The 19,775-nt window shown below is 41.4% G+C and overlaps 2 protein-coding genes and 1 pseudogene across 2 annotated transcripts in view; 2 read left to right on the top strand and 1 right to left on the bottom strand.

Moving 5' to 3' along the window:
• The window catches only part of LOC144320823 (uncharacterized), a 68,767-nt gene extending 54,227 nt beyond the window's left edge, over positions 1–14,540 (bottom strand). Inside the window, exon 1 of the mRNA XM_077909802.1 lies at positions 14,485–14,540. The gene's annotated coding sequence lies outside the window, so the exon portion shown is untranslated. The remainder of the gene's footprint in view (positions 1–14,484) is intronic.
• LOC144321302 (ragulator complex protein LAMTOR1 pseudogene) lies at positions 5,173–10,867 on the top strand (annotated as a pseudogene).
• Positions 14,541–14,591: 51 nt separating the features above from the next.
• SYNJ2BP (synaptojanin 2 binding protein) overlaps positions 14,592–19,775 on the top strand; it is a 38,246-nt gene continuing 33,062 nt past the window's right edge. Inside the window, exon 1 of the mRNA XM_077909800.1 lies at positions 14,592–14,774. Within this exon, the coding sequence (XP_077765926.1) occupies positions 14,711–14,774 (64 nt within the window). The 5' untranslated portion in view covers positions 14,592–14,710. The remainder of the gene's footprint in view (positions 14,775–19,775) is intronic.

The following is a 19,775-nucleotide window of genomic DNA, read 5'->3' as shown; positions in this document are numbered from 1 at the left end:
ATATTCCCTTGATGCCTGTCTTCTGCATAGGTTTTGCCAACCTGGAAACATTGGCAACATTTTAGATTTGACTACAAAATTGGTCACGTAAGAAACTGTTGATGTGAGTCATGGAATCCTCCCGTAAAAACTGTTGATGTGAGTCATGGAATCCTCCCGTAATAAAGATGTTCTAGAGAACCACTAGGAAAATAGGAAACATTTAGAGTAAAATTTCTCTCCTCTACTTAATTTTATTAGGTTCTTTTCTTGGATTTAAATGTAACTCACTGAAACCCATGGTGTGAGTGGCTCTTCTCTCATATAAAATCTATTAGATTTTTGAGTAAAGGAAAGCTGAGGGATCCCTGGGTGGCGCAGCGGTTTAGCGCCTGCCTTTGGCCCAGGGCGCGATCCTGGAGACCCGGGATCAAGTCCCACGTCGGGCTCCCGGTGCATGGAGCCTGCTTCTCCCTCTGCCTGTGTCTCTGCCTCTCTCTCTCTCTCTCTCTCTCTCTCTGTGTGTGTGTGTGACTATCATAAATAAATAAAAATAAAAATAAAAAATAAAAAAAAAAGAAAGCTGAGGAGAAAAATGGGTGGAAAGCAGCATTTAATAGGTACCTACTAAGTGCTAGGTAATTAATATTCACTCTATAACTTACTGATCACAAAATAGTGATTATCACTTCCACTGCAAAACATGATCAAAGCTTAGAATAGTTAAAAACACACTGCTCAAAGGCCTGCAAACATCCAAATACTCTTTACAAAGAACAAGGCTGGAGAATCACATTACTTGATTTCAAGACCTATAAAAAAACAATAGTAATCAAGATAATGTGGTGTAAATGGTTTCAGAATTTACACACCCATCAAGAACAGTCGAGTCCAGAAACAGGTCCACATTTTACACCACTTGTTTTCTGACCAAACACAAAGATAATCCAATGGCAGGAGGGAAAATTATACATTATGTACTGTTTTGTAACTGATTTTTTTCTGAACATAGCATTCTTGAAATTCATCAATTTTACTATGCTGATCAAATGTTTGATGCTTTTATTGCTGAGCAGTATATCCTTTGTAAAAGTAGATAACATGTATACACTTACCCAGTCTCCTTTTTTTTTTTTTTTAATTCAGTCTCCCTTTGATAGATATTTGTGTTGTTTACAATTTGGAGCTGTTAGGAAAAAGTAGTTAAAAACATTCTGGCGAGAAAAGGAGAGGGGAGGGGAGGGGAGGGGAGGGGAGGGGAGGGGAGGAGAAGAGAAGAGAAGAGAAGAGAAGAGAAGAGAAGAGAAGAGAAGAGAAGAGAAGAGAAGAGAAGAGAAGAGATTGACAAGAGTTTGCAAGCTGGGAAAAGGGATTTCCTTCCTGTTTGTAACCTGTATCAGCCTTTCTCTAGAAGCAAAATGCAGCTCTGGCTCCAACCTCCACCTTGTCTTGGTGACTTCACTGCCAGCAGCTCTGTCCCACCTGAGAAGTACCACCATTAGCTACCTGTGAGCCCCAGATAGGTAATTCCCTTTATAGGCACACCTAGAGATACTGCAGGTTTGGTTCCAGACTACCGCCATAAAATGAATATTGCCATAAAATGAGTTAAGAGAGTTTTTTTTTTCCCATGCACATAATAGTTATTTTTACACTACAATGTAGTCTAAATGCACATTATGTCTAAAAAGGAAACATTGTACATATCTTCAAAGTAGTTTATTGCAAAAAATAAAGTACCTTATTGCTAAATTGCTTAATAACAGGAACCATCATCTGCAGTTTCAGTGGGTTGCAATTTTTCTGCTGGTGGAGGGTCTTACCTGGATGTTGGTGGTTGCTGACTGATCTGGGTGGTGGCTTGCTAAAGGTTCCCGTGGCTGTAGCAATTTCTTAAAATAAGACAATGAATTTATCTTAAAGTTGTCATGTTTTATTGTGCACATTTAAATTTCACCATTAATACTGAGCCTAAATATATGCTGGCTTTATGTCAAGATTTTTGAAATAAAAAAGAAAAAGGACAGCTCTTAGGATATAGAATATATTAAATAATTAGAGAATCTACAGGATGGTAAATTCTATCTATAAAACATTTACACATTCAGTGGTACAAAAACAAATACTAGAGGGACTAGAAGACATGTAAAACTTTGGGTTGCAATGAGAAAAAAACTAATCAGGACTAAAGGGAGAGAGGTACTTGGTTGCTGACAAGAATCTCCCCTTGATTTCAGACTTCAAATTAAGGAGTCAGCATACAAAACCCACCAAATTGTACAAAATCCCCATTATTCAGAAGAAACAGTAGCAACATGATAGATGGAGGAACTAGCCTGCGCCAGTTAGGGTTGTGGGGGCTGGCCAGGCTGCACTGAGCAGGGATGGCTGGGCTGGAAGTTGGAAATCCAGTTGGAGGCTGCAGCTCAAGGTCAGGATCTACAATAGAGTGAAATGGCAGGCTGGAAACAGTCTATAGAGGCAGAGTGGTTACTGCATTTTTTAAAAATCCTTATTTTCCAAACAGGGTCCTAGGATGCTTTCCTCAAACAGGGAATACAACAATAAAGTTTGGTGGATGAGCAAAGAAAGCAGTTTCTTAAGATGTAATTTATTCCTGGTGAAGATTGCTAAAATGACAACAAAAGATTTGGACTATTACATAAATTTAGTTGCCCTGTTCATGCTCTCCTCTCTCTCAAATGAATAATTTTTTTAAATAAAGCACAAGCAGAATAGATTTAGCTTAATTCTTAAGGGCCCTAGGATTTTTAGAATGGTCCATGAGCATTGGCTTCAACCTAAAGTCACCTTATGTGTTAGCTTCCAACAAGAGAGTCAGCCTAGACTCTGAAGCTTTGAAGCCAGGCATTGACTTCTTTCTAGCCATGAAGGTCCCAGATGGCATCTTCTTCCAATAAAAGGCTATATCATTGTATTATACAGATGAGGGTTTCTGTGATTTGTCCTGCATAACTGACAACCCTGACCTGTAGGCAGGCAGCTAAAGAGTTTGCTCGTGAGACTTGTGCAGCTTAAGTGACCTCAGGAGCCTGATTATTTGACACTAGCTGGCCTCCAAGTCAGAACTGGCCCTTCTGGTCTGGATGCCAAAAGGTATAAATTTTGCCTTGCATCCCCTCCTGCTCCAGTCTAGGCTGGCCCCCCAGAATGGAATCTAGGAGGGGAAATGAAAACACCTGGCCCAGACCCCTTGGACATGTAAAGACATGACGATGCAGCTAACTCCAAACTGCAAGTAGGCAAACAAATGTTTAACTTCAGACCCCATCATTTGCCCTATACATGCAACACTTACGGAGATGGTTAGTTGGAAGTCTCCCCGAGGGCAGGACTCCAGCCTGGCTGTCTCCACAGGGCTTCCCCAAGTAATGAGGTTGGATGTTGTAAGTATCAGCTTTGATGTAACATTGCCTTATTCTCCTTTACTGCTTACTATTATTGCCCTCATCTATGCACAGATTTCTCTTTTCTTCTGTTTCTATTAGATTTTTTTTAATATCAATAAAGTGGTGTTTTCCCCTTTGAAACTGAGTACAGCTGCTGTGAATCATTTCTTCAGAACACTCATTTACATTGAAAATCTCATTTAGTGCAACCACCTTGGTTAATTATCTTGCAGCAGCTTCTACATCAGAACTTGTTGCTGCTTCACCTTGCACTCTGATGTTATGAAGATGGCTTCTTTCCTTAAACTTCATGACCCAACCTCTGCTAGCTTCAGACTTTGCTTCACCTATCTCAGCCTTCATAGAATTTGAAGAGTTAGGGCTCTCCTCTGGATTAAGTTTTGGCTTAAAGGAATGTTGTGGTTTATTTGATCTTCTATCCAGACCATTAACCTTTCTCTGTAACAGCAATAAGACTTTCACTTTCTTACATGCGTGTGTTCACTGGAGTAGCACTTTTAATTTCCATCAATAACTTTTTCTTTGCATTCACAACTTGGCTGTTTGGGATAATGTGGGGAACCAGCTGCGGGGCTTATCTGAGAACTGAATCTCGTAGTCCTCAGCATGCTGGGGATACATGAGGTTCCGAGTCCCACACTGACTTTTTTTTTTATATATAAACTTATTTTTTATTGGTGTTCAATTTGCCAACATATAGAATAACACCCAGTGCTCATCCCATCAAGTGCATCCCATCAAGTGCCCGTCACCCAGTCACCCCCACACCCCGCCCACCTCCCTTTCTACCACCCCTTGTTCATTTCCCAGTTAGGAGTCTCTCATGTTGTCTTCCTTTCTAATATTTCCCACTCATTTTTTCTCCTATCCACTTTATTCCCTTTCACTATTTTTTATATTCCCCAAATGAATGAGACCATATAATGTTTGTCCTTCTCCGACTGACTTATTCACTCAGCATAATACCCTCGGTGTCCATCAAAAGATGAATGGATAAAGAAGATGTGGTATATGTATACCATGGAATATTACTCAGCTATTACCCACACTGACTCTTGATCACGTTGTTCTCCAAATACAGCTCCTCTGTTCCCCCCTCCTCGAGTCAATCACCTATTCTTTTACCCTCAGAGGTAAACATTTTTCTCTGCTTCCCAAAGTTAATCATTCCTATAGCCAATCTGCTAGCTCTCTTAATAAAAGCTGGAGGAGACAAAGCCTCGAAGTGAGTCTGAATCCAAGTCTCGGTCCCCTTTCCCTCAGATTAAAATTCAGTGAAACTCCAAATCTTTCTTCACATCATTGCCTCCAAGTATCCTGGCTCCAAGGCAGGACAAGTGTAACTTTTGGCTTATCTCAGCTTTCTTCATGCCTTCCTTCCTAAGCTTAATCATTTCTAGCTTCTGATTTAAAATAGGAACACGTGACTCTTCCTTTCACTTGACCACTCGGAGGCCGTTGTAGGGTTATTAGGCTAAATTCAATATTGTTGTGTCTCAGGGAATAGGGAGGCCTGAGGAGAGAGAAAGAGATGGCAGGATGGCTGGTGAGTGGAGCAGTCAGAACACACCCATTTATCCACTGAGTTTGCTCTCTTATGTGGGTGCAGTTTGTGGTACCCAAAACAATGACAACAGTGACATCAAACATCACTGACATTACAGATCACCATAACAGATACAGTAATAATGAAAAAGTTGTAAATACTGCAAAAATTATCAAAATGTGACACAGAGCCATGAAGTGAGCAAATGTTGGGAAAATGGCGCCGAAAGACTTGCATGGTTATGGCATGGCTGCCATCAACCTTCAATTTGTAAAAAGCACAGTATCTGCAAAGTGCAATAAAGGGAAATGCAACAAAACAAAGTATGCCTGTATAAAGTAAATCCACTTAGTCTAAATATTAGTATATTTTCATGATTAGATCTTGAAACATATTTATATATACTGAGAATTTTTAGACACTTACATAAAAATTACTCAACAATGGTTCCCTTTAAAGAGTGGAACTGATAAAGCTGGAGGAAAGAGGAACTTTTACTTTTCATTTTTTTCCTTCTGAATTTTGTTTTATATCGGTTACAAACTATTTTATTCCTACCATAAGTTTTGTTATGCTATCTGTAACCTATTTCACAATAGCACAATAGAATATATGCTTAGTTGCTTTAAACAGAAGTACCAACTTCAGTGATGACTACATAGGACTGTATCAAAAACCTATACTCCAGATATGATTACTACCAGTCTTTTAGCTATTTTTACTCTAATCAATACCAGAGATTTTATTAATTAGCCTAGCAGATTTTAGGTGTAGGTTTTTGTTGTTCTACTGAATGAGGAATAATTAGAAGATTTTTTGAACTTTTGACAAACTCATGGTCAAAAATTGGTATCTCATTTTAGTATGTAGATACCAGTAGTCTGGTATCTTTTCATATGATTTTTGTCTCTTTTTTTTCACTTTTTGCTATTTATAGAAAAACTTTTTTGAATAAATGCCTTTTTGTTGTATTATCAGGACAAAACCAACCAAATAAGCAAAAAAAGTCTATGTATAGTAGAATTCCACTTTTTTGGTGAAGAAAAAAAATCTAGATATTGATACAGATAGATAGATAGGTAAACACATTTATATTTGTACCAGGACCTTGAGCTAAACATTTAAAAGTCTGACCTCATCATCTTCTTTCTCCAAGATCTCTAGTACACATAAAGCAACTAACCAGCCCCACATTCATTTTTTTTTATTTTTATTTTTTTATTTATTTATGATAGTTACACACACACAGAGAGAGAGAGAGAGGCAGAGACACAGGCAGAGGGAGAAACAGGCTCCATCCACCGGGAGCCCGACGTGGGATTCGATCCCGAGTCTCCAGGATCGCGCCCTGGGCCAAAGGCAGGTGCCAAACCGCTGCGCCACCCAGGGATCCCAGCCCCACATTCTTAAATGCTTTGACTAAAATGTCCTATGGCATCAGATATTTGACTCCAGCATCAGATATTTGACTCCAATTATTTGATGATAATTTAAGTAACCATTTTGAATGAATGCTATGAAGAACCAATTCCATATTCCCACTTTAGGTTCTATTCTATACCAATAACTCTATCATTTAGGACTCAGTCAGGGATGCAGAATCACTATCAGTGTTTTAGGATATGTGATCCACATTAAAAACTAGACCTTACATAACTGGAGAAGTTGAATACATACTTACATAACTGGAGAAGTTGAAAGTAAAGGTCCAAAAGGGGGTCCTGCTGAATCAGAGAAGGGTTTGCCAACCAACCAACCTGAAAAGCCACCTACCCACATCCAACTTCTTAAGTAAGAACTGGAAAGGCAGCTGTTGCCTCTATGTTCTTACCTCGTGTATGTGTCCACACTCAAGTTTCCAGTGATAGACCTGGGTCTACTCTTGATCATCTTGGACAAGTTTTAGGAAGAAGAGTTATAAATGGAACAGAGGGAAAAAAGGATAAGCTAGAACTCACCTGGCACCTCTGCATCTGTTCATCGTACACAACTACAAAAAGAATTCCAAAAACTAATTCACTTCTGCCTTCCAAACTAAGTACATGTTTTTTCTTTTGTCAAAGTCTGCATTAGAGTCACATAGTTAAACTTAGTTTGAGAACTCAGTTTCTAAGTTGACACAGCACAACTCATCATAGGAACCACGAACCACTACTATTACTACTATTTTGCTCTATTATTATTATTAATTATTATTATTATATTATTACTACTACTACTAATTTGCTAATTTCACCTACCCTATGAAAAACAGATGTGAAATTCAGAATACGGTTTTTAATGTAATCAATCAGAGACCTATCTACATGCTAATCTTATCAAGTCTGAATAATTAAAGCAGGCTACTAGGAATCCTAATTATGTAAGTCTCTGGGTTCTTTGGGAAAGGGAGGTGTATTAGAAAGACCATCAATACCTAGGCCCTAAATTCAAACCCTGATAATGCTTCTTTCTAGCCATGCACTCCTGGGCAAGTTAAATTTTTTCCTTGATCTTTAGCTTCCTCATCTACCAAACAGACTTAACTATAATTATTCTGAAGATTACTATGAAGGCTAAATCAAGTAACATACTAAAACAAATCTACCTTACCCACTATTAAATGATAAAGTGCACTTTAAGACTGTCACTAGAATTGTTATACAGCAGATAAAATCTGCACTATCAGGGAAGTAGGCATGAGGGGAGAGCTGGTTTAGAAGGAATAAGGTATTCTGAGAAGGGATCTTATAGTCTAGTCAAGGGTAACAGTTCATAGTGGTAGGGATCCCTGGGTGGCTCAGCGGTTTAGCGCCTGCCTTCGGCCCAGGGTGTGGTCCTGGAGTCCCGGGATCGAGTCCCACATCAGGCTCCCTGCATGGAGCCTGCTTCTCCCTCTGCCTGTGTCTCTGCCCCCGCCCCTGCACCTCTCATGAATTAAAAAAAAAAAAAAAAAAAAAAAAAAAAAAAAAACACACACAAAAACAGTTCATAGTGATCTGTGAGAAACTGATCTTGTTACTCAAATGTTCTCTGGCCCAATTCCAGGACAATTAACTTATTTATTCATTCAACAAGTATTTAGTGAATAATTACTAAGGATATTACAATCGCTGTCACTGTACAGGAGATATGAATAAGAAATACACAATTTGTACATCTAAAATTTAACGTAGGAAGGATTCAAGATGGTGGTGTAGGAAGATTCTGAACTCACCTCTTCCCACAGACACACAGAATCTACATCTACATACAGAGTCATTCCTCCTGAAAAACAGCTGAAGGCTGATGAAACAGCTCTGCACAACAAAGGGTAGGGAGCCACACAGAGAAGAGACAGACACAGTAATGACCAAAACCCCAACCGGGTGCTATGAACTGTGAGGCAGGACAGGGGGGCTGGGGTGTGGGTGGTGGGATGTCATTGAATGGCCTGTGCACAGATTTACCTAATCTGGGACACAGCAAAAAATACCACTGGTTTAAAGGGCAATTAGAATATTAGTCTAATTGATGAGCCCTCCAATGTACACCAAACAGTTGGGAAACTTTTAGAACTCTGAGGCTGGAGCTGCTGGCGAGCACCATTATCTATGTTGCCCCTCCATTCTGATAGTGCAGATGGATGCTCCAGCCAGGCTGCCAGCTCAGCGAGCCCTGCGCCATTAGTCCATACCAGCTTTAGCTGTTTCACAAAAGTGGCTCCCCAATTATGCCTACCCTGGCTCCAGCCTTTCCACCAAAGCTGCCCTGGCATAGCATACTAGGATACCCCTGGTTTCTGTCCACTACAGCTCCAACTGATTAAGGCTGCCCAAGCACAAAGCACCTCAGGACACCCCAAACCCCAAGCATGCTTCAGCTTCAGCCATTCCCCAGAGTGCCCCCTGCATGGAGTGCCATACTTGTTACAATTCCAGCTGTCCTGCAAGGGCAGCCATCATTCAAAGCACCTTGGGATCTGCTGACTCATGCCCACTTTAGCTCCAGCTGTCTCACCAGGGTGGACTCTGTGGAGTGCTCTAGAACCACCTAGCCTGAGCTCACCACAGTTTCAACCAGCCAGTCAAAGCCAAAAGGCACATGTGTAGTCTACACAGTGTACATTCCCACACAAACCTACTCCTTCAAGACTGGCAGAGGTATGTTTTACCTAACCCACAAAAACAAACACAAAGTCAGACAAAATGAAGAGATAGAAGAATATACTCAAAATGAAAGGACAAAACTTCAGAAAAAGAACTAAATGTAATAGAGATAAGTAATCTACCTGATAAAGAATTCAAAGTAATATTCATAAAGATGCCCACCACATGAGAGAAGACAATGAATCCAGTGAGAACTTCAATAAAGAGATAGAAAATATAAAAGAAACAGAGCTGAGGAATACAACTGAAATGAAAAATTAATCATTAATTGAAGAAGACATAACAATTTTCTCGACAAACAAAAGTTAAAGGAGTCCACCAGCATTAAACTGGTCTTAAAAGAAAGAAATTTTCATAAGAAAATTATGAAATAAAAACATATAACTAGTAAAAGCAAACGTATAATAAAGGTTTGATCACTTATAAAAAGTGATCCCTTTTTATATAAAAGATTTTATATAAAAGATTGATCACTTATAAAGCTACTATGAAAGCTGAAAGACAAAAGTAAAATCTATTATATAAAAAAATTAGTAAAGGAATTCATAAAGAAATATAAAATATGATATATATAAAACATGGAGGAGCAAAGTATAAATGTAGTGCTTTTAGAATGTGTTCAAACTTAAATAACCATCAGCTTAATACAGACTGTTACATACTTAGGATTTTATACATTAACCTCATGGTAACAGACTGAGAACCTATGATAGATATATAAAAAATAAAAAGGAATCCATGTGTAACACTAAAGTCGTCTATCACAAGGGAAGAGAAGAAAAAAGGAGCAGAGAACTACAAAAAACAATTAACAAAATGGCAGTAAGTACATGCTTGCCAATTAATTACTTTAAATGTAAATGGTCTAATGTTGCAATCAAAAGACATAAGGTGACTGAATGCCTTAAAAAATAAAAAAGACCTACCTATATGCTGCCTACAAGAGACTCACTTCAGACTTAAAAACACACAGATTGAAAGTGATAGAAAAAGATATTGCATGCAAATGGAAGTGGAAAAAACAAAAGCAAGGTAGCAGTACTTATACCAGACAAAATAGACATTAAAACACAGTAACAAGGGCAGCTGTGAGGCTCTGAGAAGGAAGGGCTAGGTGGGGAGGCGGTGGCTGCTTGTTGGATGCAGCCACAGGTCATGAGACCGAAGGGCTCCTAAAGGACGCCCACTGGCCCTCCTGGCCTGGCCTAGGTGCCTAACCGGAACCCAGCCATGGAGTGCTGCTACAAGCAGCAAGAATGAAGACTTGGACCAGGCCCAGGACCAAGACGAGCAGAAGCTACTGCTGGACCCTAGAAGCTCCTCTGCCAAAGCCCTCAAAGGAGTTGACTACCACAGCCTACTTTCCACTCACACAGATGAGCAGGGCCTGCTCTCCTCCTCCTTGCTAAGATAGCCCCCAACATCGTTGACACATCTGCTGTGGACTCCCAGAGCATGGAGCAGCATGAGTACATGGACTAAGCAAGGAAGGCAGCACAGCACCCACTTGGCTATGCTGAGCAGCAGTCTGCCCCACCAGAAGAAGCTGCTGCCGCCACAATCTCTCACCAGCCAGCCCCACCAAATGGTGGCCAGCAAGCCCATCCCCTTCTCCGACTTGCAGCAGGTCTCCAAGATAGCTGTTTATGCCTACAATGCACTTTCTCAGATCCAAGTGGATGCAAAAAAGGAACTGGTTGTACAGTTTGGGGCTCCTTGAAGAGAAAGATCCTTGAACAGGTCCTCTTCTCGCTTTATCCTACCTCCATCCTGCCTCCCCCAACCCTCAGCCTCTCTGGCTCACACAGTACCCTAACCTGCTACTTAATCACAGATAAGAGTGTGGAAGAGGACAAGGCTGAAAGCCTGAGCAAGTAAGGATGGAACAAGGGAGGGTAGAAGCATTTGGGACTGGTATTCAAAGCCCTGGCCAGGGATGTGTGGGATCAAAAGGTCAGGGCCTAGAAGGTCTTCATTGTCACTGGAAAAGTAGAGGTACGACCGTGAGGGTGATCCCTAGGGGGCCTATGGGTCCCCTTCCCACCTTCTCTTGGCCTCACTCCTGTCTTCCTCTCCCTGACTTGGTGCTCACATGCACCTCACTAGGATTTATTACTACAATATTGGCTTTATTTCCTATGCTGTACATTACATCCCCATGACTTATTTTATAACTGGAATTTTGTACCTCTTTTATCCACTTTACCTATTTTGCCCACCTCCTAATACCTCCCCACTTTGTTAACCAAGTTTTTTTCATCTAGGAGTCTATTTCTCTTTTTTGTTTATGGATTTTTTGCATATTTCTTCATTGATGATTTGCTTTTCTCATTTGCTTCCCCTTTTCTCTCTCGATAGTCCAATCTCATATTTATTTGTACTTTTTTTTGCTTACCGTATTCTGCTTTTTAGTATGATCATTTTATCCACTCAGTCAACATGTTGAGGCGGCTTAGAAGTGAGGGTGGCATGAATCTAAGTTTGAAGGTGAGGAGTAACTTTCTTGTAAGGTTTACTTATTTGAGAGAGAGCACGTGTGAGCACATGATGGGGCGGGGGGGGGGGGGGGGGGGGGAGGCGGGTAAGCAGAAGGAGAGAGAATCTCAGACGTCAGACGCCCTGCTAAGTGCAAAGCCCGACAGAGGGCTCAGTCCCAGGACCCATGAGATCATGACCTGAGCCGAAACCAAGAGTCAGATGGCCAAAGGCCTGAGCAGCCCAGGCACCCCTGAAAATGACAAGTAATTTTTAAAATGTCATCTCATTTAATCCTTTCGACATTTTAAAGACCTATTATCATGCCCTTTTTCAGATGGGGAATCAGTTAGGAAATGTATGTTAGATTATTCGCTCAAAGCCAGACAACTCCAAAAAGATGGAACTGAAACTCGAGACCAGATCTTCTGACATCATCTCCTGCATTCTTTCCATTATTCTACATTAACTTCTTGCAGGATTAGCAAGTAAGAGGCGTTCCTGCTGAATCCTCTTGTTTTTCGTTTTTTAAGATTTTATTTACTTATTCTTGAGAGAGAGAGAGAGAGGCAGAGACACAGGCAGAGGGAGAAGCAGGCTCCATACAGGGAGCCAGACATGGGATTCAATCCCAGGACTCCAGGATCACACCCTGGGCGGAAGGCAGGTGCTAAACTGCTGAGCCACCCGGGCTGCCCTGCCTCTTGTTTTCTTTGTAAACCCAGTAGGTTCTGGTTTGATTATTTAATCAGAATTTGAATGCCTTAATCGGAACCGCACTTGTCAGCCCTCCAAGGTACCCCACCACTCCCTGTGGTCTAATTCCGGGTTGTCTCCCATATTTAAGTGTCCTTCTTGCCCTTTAAGGCTCTTGAATTTTTTATCTGAAATCGTTCCTTAGAACTCTGTTTTGGAATCCTACTTCAAAAGTCAGGAAGGCTGCTGAAGTCACAGTGCATCCACTAATCTTACTGTAAGAATTAAACCAACAAATAAAAACTGTGAATTTTCCGTTACCAAAAAGAAGAAACCTCTACCCCTCTTTCCTTTTCTCAGAGGACTTTTCTTGAGCAAATTTGTAATTAATAAATCCTTCGTCTCTTTCAAAGAAAAATTTTTTTTTAAAGATTTTATTTACCTATTTGAGGGAGAGAGCAAGAGCACAAGGAGGGGAAAAAGCAGAGGGAGAGGGACAAGCAGACTCCCTGCTCAGCCTGGAGCCTGAGGCGGGCTGGACCCTGTTGTGCCCAAGATTGCGAATCCGAGAAACCACCAAGGAACCGACACCGATGCAAACACACGAGGGTTTAATTACAAGCTCGAGCTTGGGTCCAAATGTACCCGACACAGCGGAGCAGGGACTTGGACCCCGAGGTGGGTTTCAGCTTAGTTTTATGGGCTGGTCTAGGGGACCTCCAGAAGGGGTGGAGGGATTTCTCAAGTTCTTTTTTTTTAAATAATAAATTTATTTTTTATTGGTGTTCAATTTGCCAACATACAGAACACCCAGTGCTCATCTCGTCAAGTGCCCCCCTCAGTGCCCCTCACCCATTCACCCCCCCACCCCCCCCCCCGGCCCTCCTCTCCTTCCGCCACCCCTAGTTCATTTCCCAGAGTTAGGAGTCTTTATGTTCTGTCTCCCTTTCTGATATTTCTTACCCATTTCTTCTCCCTTCCCTTCTATTCCCTTTCACTATTATTTATATTCCCCAAATGAATGAGAACATATAATGTTCGTCCTTCTCCCATTGACTCATTTCACTCAGCATAATTCCTTCCAGTTCCATCCACTTCGAAGCAAACGGTGGGTATTTGTCGTTTCTAATGGCTGAGTAATATTCCATTGTATACATAAACCACATCTTCTTTATCCATTCATTTTCCGATGGACACCGAGGCTCCTTCCACAGTTTGGCTATTGTGGACATTGCTGCTAGAAACATCGGGGGGCAGGTGTCCCGGCGTTTCATTGCATCTGTATCTTTGGGGTAAATCCCCAGCAGTGCCATTGCTGGGTCGTAGGGCAGGTCTATTTTTAACTCTTTGAGGAACCTCCACACAGTTTTCCAGAGTGGCTGCACCATTTCTCAAGTTCTGTTTACATTCTGATATGGGGCTTTCAAGGGCATTGAGCTCTGTTCTTATTCTAATATGGGGCTTTCTAGGACGTTAAGCTTTAAGCTGTTTTCTTCCTGTAACTGAAGTAAGGTAAAGTTCGGCTCTTATTCACAGGGGCCTGGGATGGCTGTACTCGTGCTGACACTGAACTTAGAGTGGAATGGCCTTAATATTCTCGGCCTCCACAGACCCGACCAACCTGAGCTCAGGGCCCGGCCAGATATCAAGAGTTGGAGGATTAAAGGACTGAGCCACCTAGGTACCCCTCCTTTGTCTCTTCTATATATACATACAATTTTCTAAAAGCCCAAAAGCCTCTTGTGAGGTACAAGTCTCTGAAATGTAAATATCAAGGAAGATAGTGCCCCGTCTCCCCTCACCCGTAGGAGTTACCGCCTCAGCGCCTTGCTCCAAGCTTTTAAGTACCTGCTTGTCATAGTTTTATTTTCCTTTTGGATCACGGCAATTCAGTAACAAAGTGGGTGGCCACTACAGGGGCGACTTACCGAAGAACGAATACAGCAAACTCTTACACGAGAACGCGCATCGAACGGATGGTACCTGCCCGGCTACTTCGTGCTCTGCAGTCGCATTAGCGGCAACGCCTGGCACGCCCCTCCTCCCACTCGGGTCTCAGGATTACTGAGTAACAGAACTTATTTCCCACCCCCCACACCCAGGTTTGTAGCGATTTTCTAAGATGTCAGGAGATTTCATGTTTAATTTCTCCTCACCAATATCAACTGAGTGACCTCGACGACGCCCACTCCCGACGGTAAAGGAGGACGGCAAGCGGCTCGTCGCTCACCTCAGAGCTGGCGGCGCGGACCCGGGCGAGGTAAAGATGGCGGGCTGGCCGCCCGAACCACGACTCCCAGCATGCCCCGCGCTCCCAGCGCGCCCGCCTTCCTCTTCCGGTCCGCGGGCTGCTGAAACCGAAAGCGTTGTGCCTCGGGTGGCGCGCAGAGATTGGTTCACCTTCACCTGCGCGAGTCCCAGCCGACCCGGGCGCGGAGCCGGCCGAGCGGTGAGACATGAACGGAAGAGTGGATTACTTGGTCACTGAGGAGGAAATCAATCTTACGAGGGGACCCTCGGGTACGTGCGCACAGGTGGTCTCCGGGAGCAGGGTGCTTGAGGTTGTAATTGCGGAGCAGACAACCTCCTCTGCTGAGCCCCGGTTGGTTTGGCCTTGGAGCAGACAGGCCCCAGCCTAGAGGTTCCCTGCGACGCTTTGAGCACGTACAAGACCATATTGGCATCCTTCGTTAGCCGGACCCGGATCTGAGGAATCCACCTCATTTTTCAGTCGGATTGTCACATGTATTTATTATAGTCAGGGAGGTTTTCCTTGGCGGGCAAATTGTACCAGAAAGTTCTGCCCCAAGCCTGCTTTTTTAACACCACACCCCTCCTTCCGTTGCCTGCTTTTTATCCCTGTTCCCGTGAGGACCTGTTTAGTAAAAAATGGGAGCGTACACGGTGTTGACTGTAAACGCATGGCCGTTTTTTGTGTTTTTGTTTTTGTTGTTTTTTTAACTGCTGGAATCTCCCCTCCTTCTTTTCATTTTTTTGGGAAATTCATTTAGAGTGTCGACTGGAATGCTAAAACGCTAAGAAACCTTAGAGATCTGCCACAGCACTTTTTAAAGCTTACTTGGGCCTCAATATTACCCAGGGTTTCTCGGTTATGCTTTTGCTTTAAAAAAAAAAAAATTTCCTATTTCCTAGGTCCCATCTCTTAGGAAATTGGATTCAATGCAGGTTTTGTTTGTTTGAGTTGTTTCTTCTCTCTTTTTTTTTTTTTCTTTTTTTCAAAACAAGCACGTCCTGTGATTCTGATACCGCTAAATCCTCACTTAGCTTTCAGTCATCTTTCTCCTCAAACCCCTGTGTTTCCGCCAACGCTCTCACTCCCCTGGGCTCTTAACTCATTATATGCAGCCTGCCTTGGGTTTTGTTGCCTCCCCTTACAGCTGTCTACTGATTTAAGAGCTTTGGCTCCGGGATTATGTAGATCCATCTGGTATCTAACCTCTTAATAGAACTTTGACATCGGTTGTCTGCCTAACTCTCCTGATAGAAGCTAAGCCTTAGTTTCTCATCCGTTAAAATGTGCGTGATAATAGAATATATTTCAAAGGGTTATGAGAATGAAATGAGTTAATCTATGTAAAACGTTCAGAACATTGCCTGACACCCTAGATAGCACTGTGTGTTTGCTTCCATTGTTGTTATTATTAATAGATGAATAGCTAGATTAGCACAAAAATCCTGCTAAATACTGTTATTCCAAGAGTCATCAAGTACCATGAGCTCTAGTTCTGAAATGTTTCCATAAATCTCTGCTCCTTTTAGCTCCATTACCATTTACTAGAACAGTCCATCATCTTGTCTCATGTGGAATTGTGCAATATCTTGAATACCACTTAGAGACTGTTCTTCATAAAATATACCTTTCAGAATCATCCATACTTTGCCTTTTTTCTTGTCATAGAAGATTGGAAGTCAGCTTCACTTATGGATGTAATTCATTCTAATCTGCATGACTTAATGTCCTGCTTCAGAGGAGCACCTAAATGTTTGTTGAATGCTCATTCAGTATGCCCAGTTTTTTTTACTCCTTTTTCCTACTTTATGTAAATTTCTCCTCTTTTTTTTTTTTTTAAGATGTTATTTATTTATTTATTTATTTGAAAGAAAGAGCACAAGCAGGCAGAACCAAAAGGAGAAAAAGACTTTGATGAGCAGGGAGCTCGACAGACGGGTCAATCCCAGGACCCTGGGATCATGCCCTGAGCTAAAGGCAGACGCTCAACCGACTGAGCCACCCAGGTGCCCCTCTCCTCTCACTCTTCATATTTATTGACTTATGAAGCTAATATGGAAAAGTATTGTTAAGCCAAATCTGCATTCTTATACTGTTCATCCACTGGTTCTTGTTCCTAGGGCCAGTTAAAACAATGCTAGTTCCTTTTCTGATTATCCTGCAAGTATTTAAAGACATCTAGTTGTTCTGCTCCTGTTTTGTCTTTTTCCTCTATAGCCTCAGTATCCCTAATTATTATATTAGCTGCCTTGATGGGATTTGGGATTTGATTCGTGTCTCCTAAGAATTTAATGTACTTTGACATAATTCTTTTGCTGTGGCATCCACAGCAGAGCAGAACTCTGCTATTATCTTGGGTGTTCAAGTCCCTGAATATATTTTTAAAGTTCAGTGTAATATCACTTCACCTTTTCTGGAGTTTGCATAGTAGGGTTGACTAATGTTCAGCTCACTATTCTCCAAAATTTCTGATCCTGCTGATCTTTGAAACCTAAAGTTCTTAGTGTTGACATTTTTCTGAATCATTTGAGTTAGGACAAACTTCAAGGGACTAATTAAAAAGAGTAATTACATCTAGTTAATATATTTCCCTCAAAAGTAGTTTAGTTTCTTTTTTTCCTTTTTTTTTTTTTAAACAGTCTTTTATTTATTTATTTATTTATGATACGGGGAGAGAGAGAGAGGCACAGATACAGGCAGAGGGAGAGGGAGAAGCAGGCTCCATGCACCGGGAACCCAACGTGGGATTCGATCCCGGGTCTCCAGGATCTCGCCCTGGGCCAAAGGCAGGCGCTAAACCGCTGCGCCACCCAGGGATCCCAGTAGTTTAGTTTCTATAGTATATGTATGTTTATTCACAATGAATATTTATTTACCAGGTGACTCCTTTAATTTTCCTAAGTATTTTCATGTCTTACTCCTGTAAGTTGATAAATTTAAGAGTTTAGGAGAATGGAGTCACAAATTTAGGATTGAACTGGGATAAAACAGTCATTTGATGTTTGGTTGCTTCAGTTATCAAGAGAATGTTTCAAGTTTCTGTCACCTCTCAGAGCTAGTTACCTGGTATGTTGTAAGAAGTCTCACATTCTAATTCAGCTTTTCTTTAATGTGTCATCATGAACACACAGAGGGAAGAAGTCATTTATCACCACCAGAAACTTCTAGTAACTTTGGTAGGCTCATAGAGATCTTTTGTCCTGTAGAAGAACTATGAAAAGCCACTACTTATAAATATGTATTTCTGCTTGTAGGCAACATTGTCACTCTGTATGTACAACTTCCTATGCAGAGACCTGATAGTTTAATCAGGTAACAGCAAAAAATGCACATTCTGCACTTTTGTGCCAGTGTTCTATCAAGGGCAAGAGTCTTGAGATATTTTCAGTGTTTGGGCCCATTTTGCAAGGTAAGTTAGCTTGTTCTGTGTGATCATGCTTACTTCAAGGGAAAAAACGAAATCTTAGGGGAAGTGAGTATCTGGTGAGGCAGAAAGAGACTTGGCATGTAGCTTGGCATCTCTCCCATTCCTACCTCCTCAACTGTTTAAGAGAACACTTAGGCTGGATGACTTTGGAAGTGTCTTCCACTTCTAGGAATTTATTATTTTTTTGGCCCATCTCACATGTTATGTTATAACTCCTGCCATTTTGGACTAACAGTGGGTGATCTGAAGAGGTGGTGGTCACAATTTTAAACGGTTTCAAAGGTTTGAAGAATTCACCTTTTATCCTTTATGGAACACCATTGATCTTTTTACTTTCTCTGGGTGTTCAGCTTGGTTACAGTCTCTCAGCCTCCCACATTGTCCTTTATCAAATTAAGTGTTCTTAATTTTGAAAAGACCCTGTTACTCTAACAAGTATCACAAGAATCTAATCTAGGAGCCCCCCCTCCAGCTCTTTCCCTCTCCCCTCCTGCTATCCTCCCCTCCCCCAAAACAGGTAGCGATTGACCATAAAGACAACCCTCTGATCCACTGGATATTAGAATTAAGATTCCTTGTTCAAGACTGAGGCCTCAATGGGTTTCAGCAGGTTGTTCCTGATATCTTTAAAGAGGGAAGAGAATCCCTATTTTTTTACTTTTTTTTTTTTTTTTTTTTTTTTTGCAGAGAATTGTGGATTAGTTTGATGTTTTAATAATGAATAATTAGAAGGGTATTATATTTCTGGTACTGTGTTAGTTACTTTATATATTAACTCATTTCATCTTCACAGCAACCTTGAGTGCTTAAGTGATTCATCCACATTATTAGATGAGAAAATGATCTCTCAGAGACGTTAGGGATTTATCCAAGTTTTAAAGCCAGTAAGTTTAACATAGATCTGTTGATTCTACTATTCCATATACTACCTTCCATTAAAGTAGCCATTTCTAAGGAGTTGTCGCCAGCCTTTCTCCTGACCTTTATTTGCTTATATCATGCCTTAAGGATTTGAGGCATCTTAAATGACTAGCATAGTCCACAGTGGAAAGTTTTTATAGTTAGCTGTTGATAGAGCTGAGGGCATATCAAGGTAAGAACCTAAAAACAGGAAACCATATTAAGTCCAAGCATTTAAGTCTCTACAGATTGGTCATGTGCTTTGCATTTGACCTTGACACTGTTGCTAAGAGTTTTCTGAACTGTTCCCTCATGTGCCAAATAAATCTGACACTAAGGTGCGCTATCTTTGTCCTGTTTTCTCTTGCTTGCATAAAGTCTTACCCTCATGGAATTTACATTCCAATGGAGACATTACATTCACATGTGAAAAGTGAAATCTCAGTGCAAAGGATGGTTAAGGAGGACTATGATGAGTGTGTATGTTGTCAGAGGGCAGAAGAAATGTGGTGGGGTGTGTGTTAATCTGACCTTGTGCTGGAAAAGTTCAAAGAATGGAGCCATTGATAATGGCCAGACTCCTAAATTATAAGAAGGTAGAATTTGGGGCTTCTGGGTGGTTGAGGTCATGATCCCGAGGTCCTGGGTTTGAGTCTCTATCGGGATCCCTTTGAGGAGCCTGCTTCTCCCTCTGCCTATGTCTCTGCCTCTCTCTCTGTGTCTCTCATGAATAAATAAATAAATCTTTAAAAAAAAAAAAAAAGTAGAATTTATGTTGGTCTTATAGATAGTCTGTAGACCAGTGCCAGGCATAGGGAAGGGTATGGCCTAGGCAGTAATAGTAAAGGGAAAATTAGTAAAGCATATTCTGAGGTCAGTGAGTATACCAGCCTGGATGGAAAGGAGCCTTCTTTTAGGAGAGTTAAGGGAGATGAGGTTGCTG

The sequence above is a fragment of the Canis aureus genome, chromosome 9 (assembly GCF_053574225.1).
Source record: "Canis aureus isolate CA01 chromosome 9, VMU_Caureus_v.1.0, whole genome shotgun sequence".
Taxonomy (NCBI): domain Eukaryota; kingdom Metazoa; phylum Chordata; class Mammalia; order Carnivora; family Canidae; genus Canis; species Canis aureus.
This window is presented reverse-complemented; position numbering and strand designations above follow the sequence as displayed.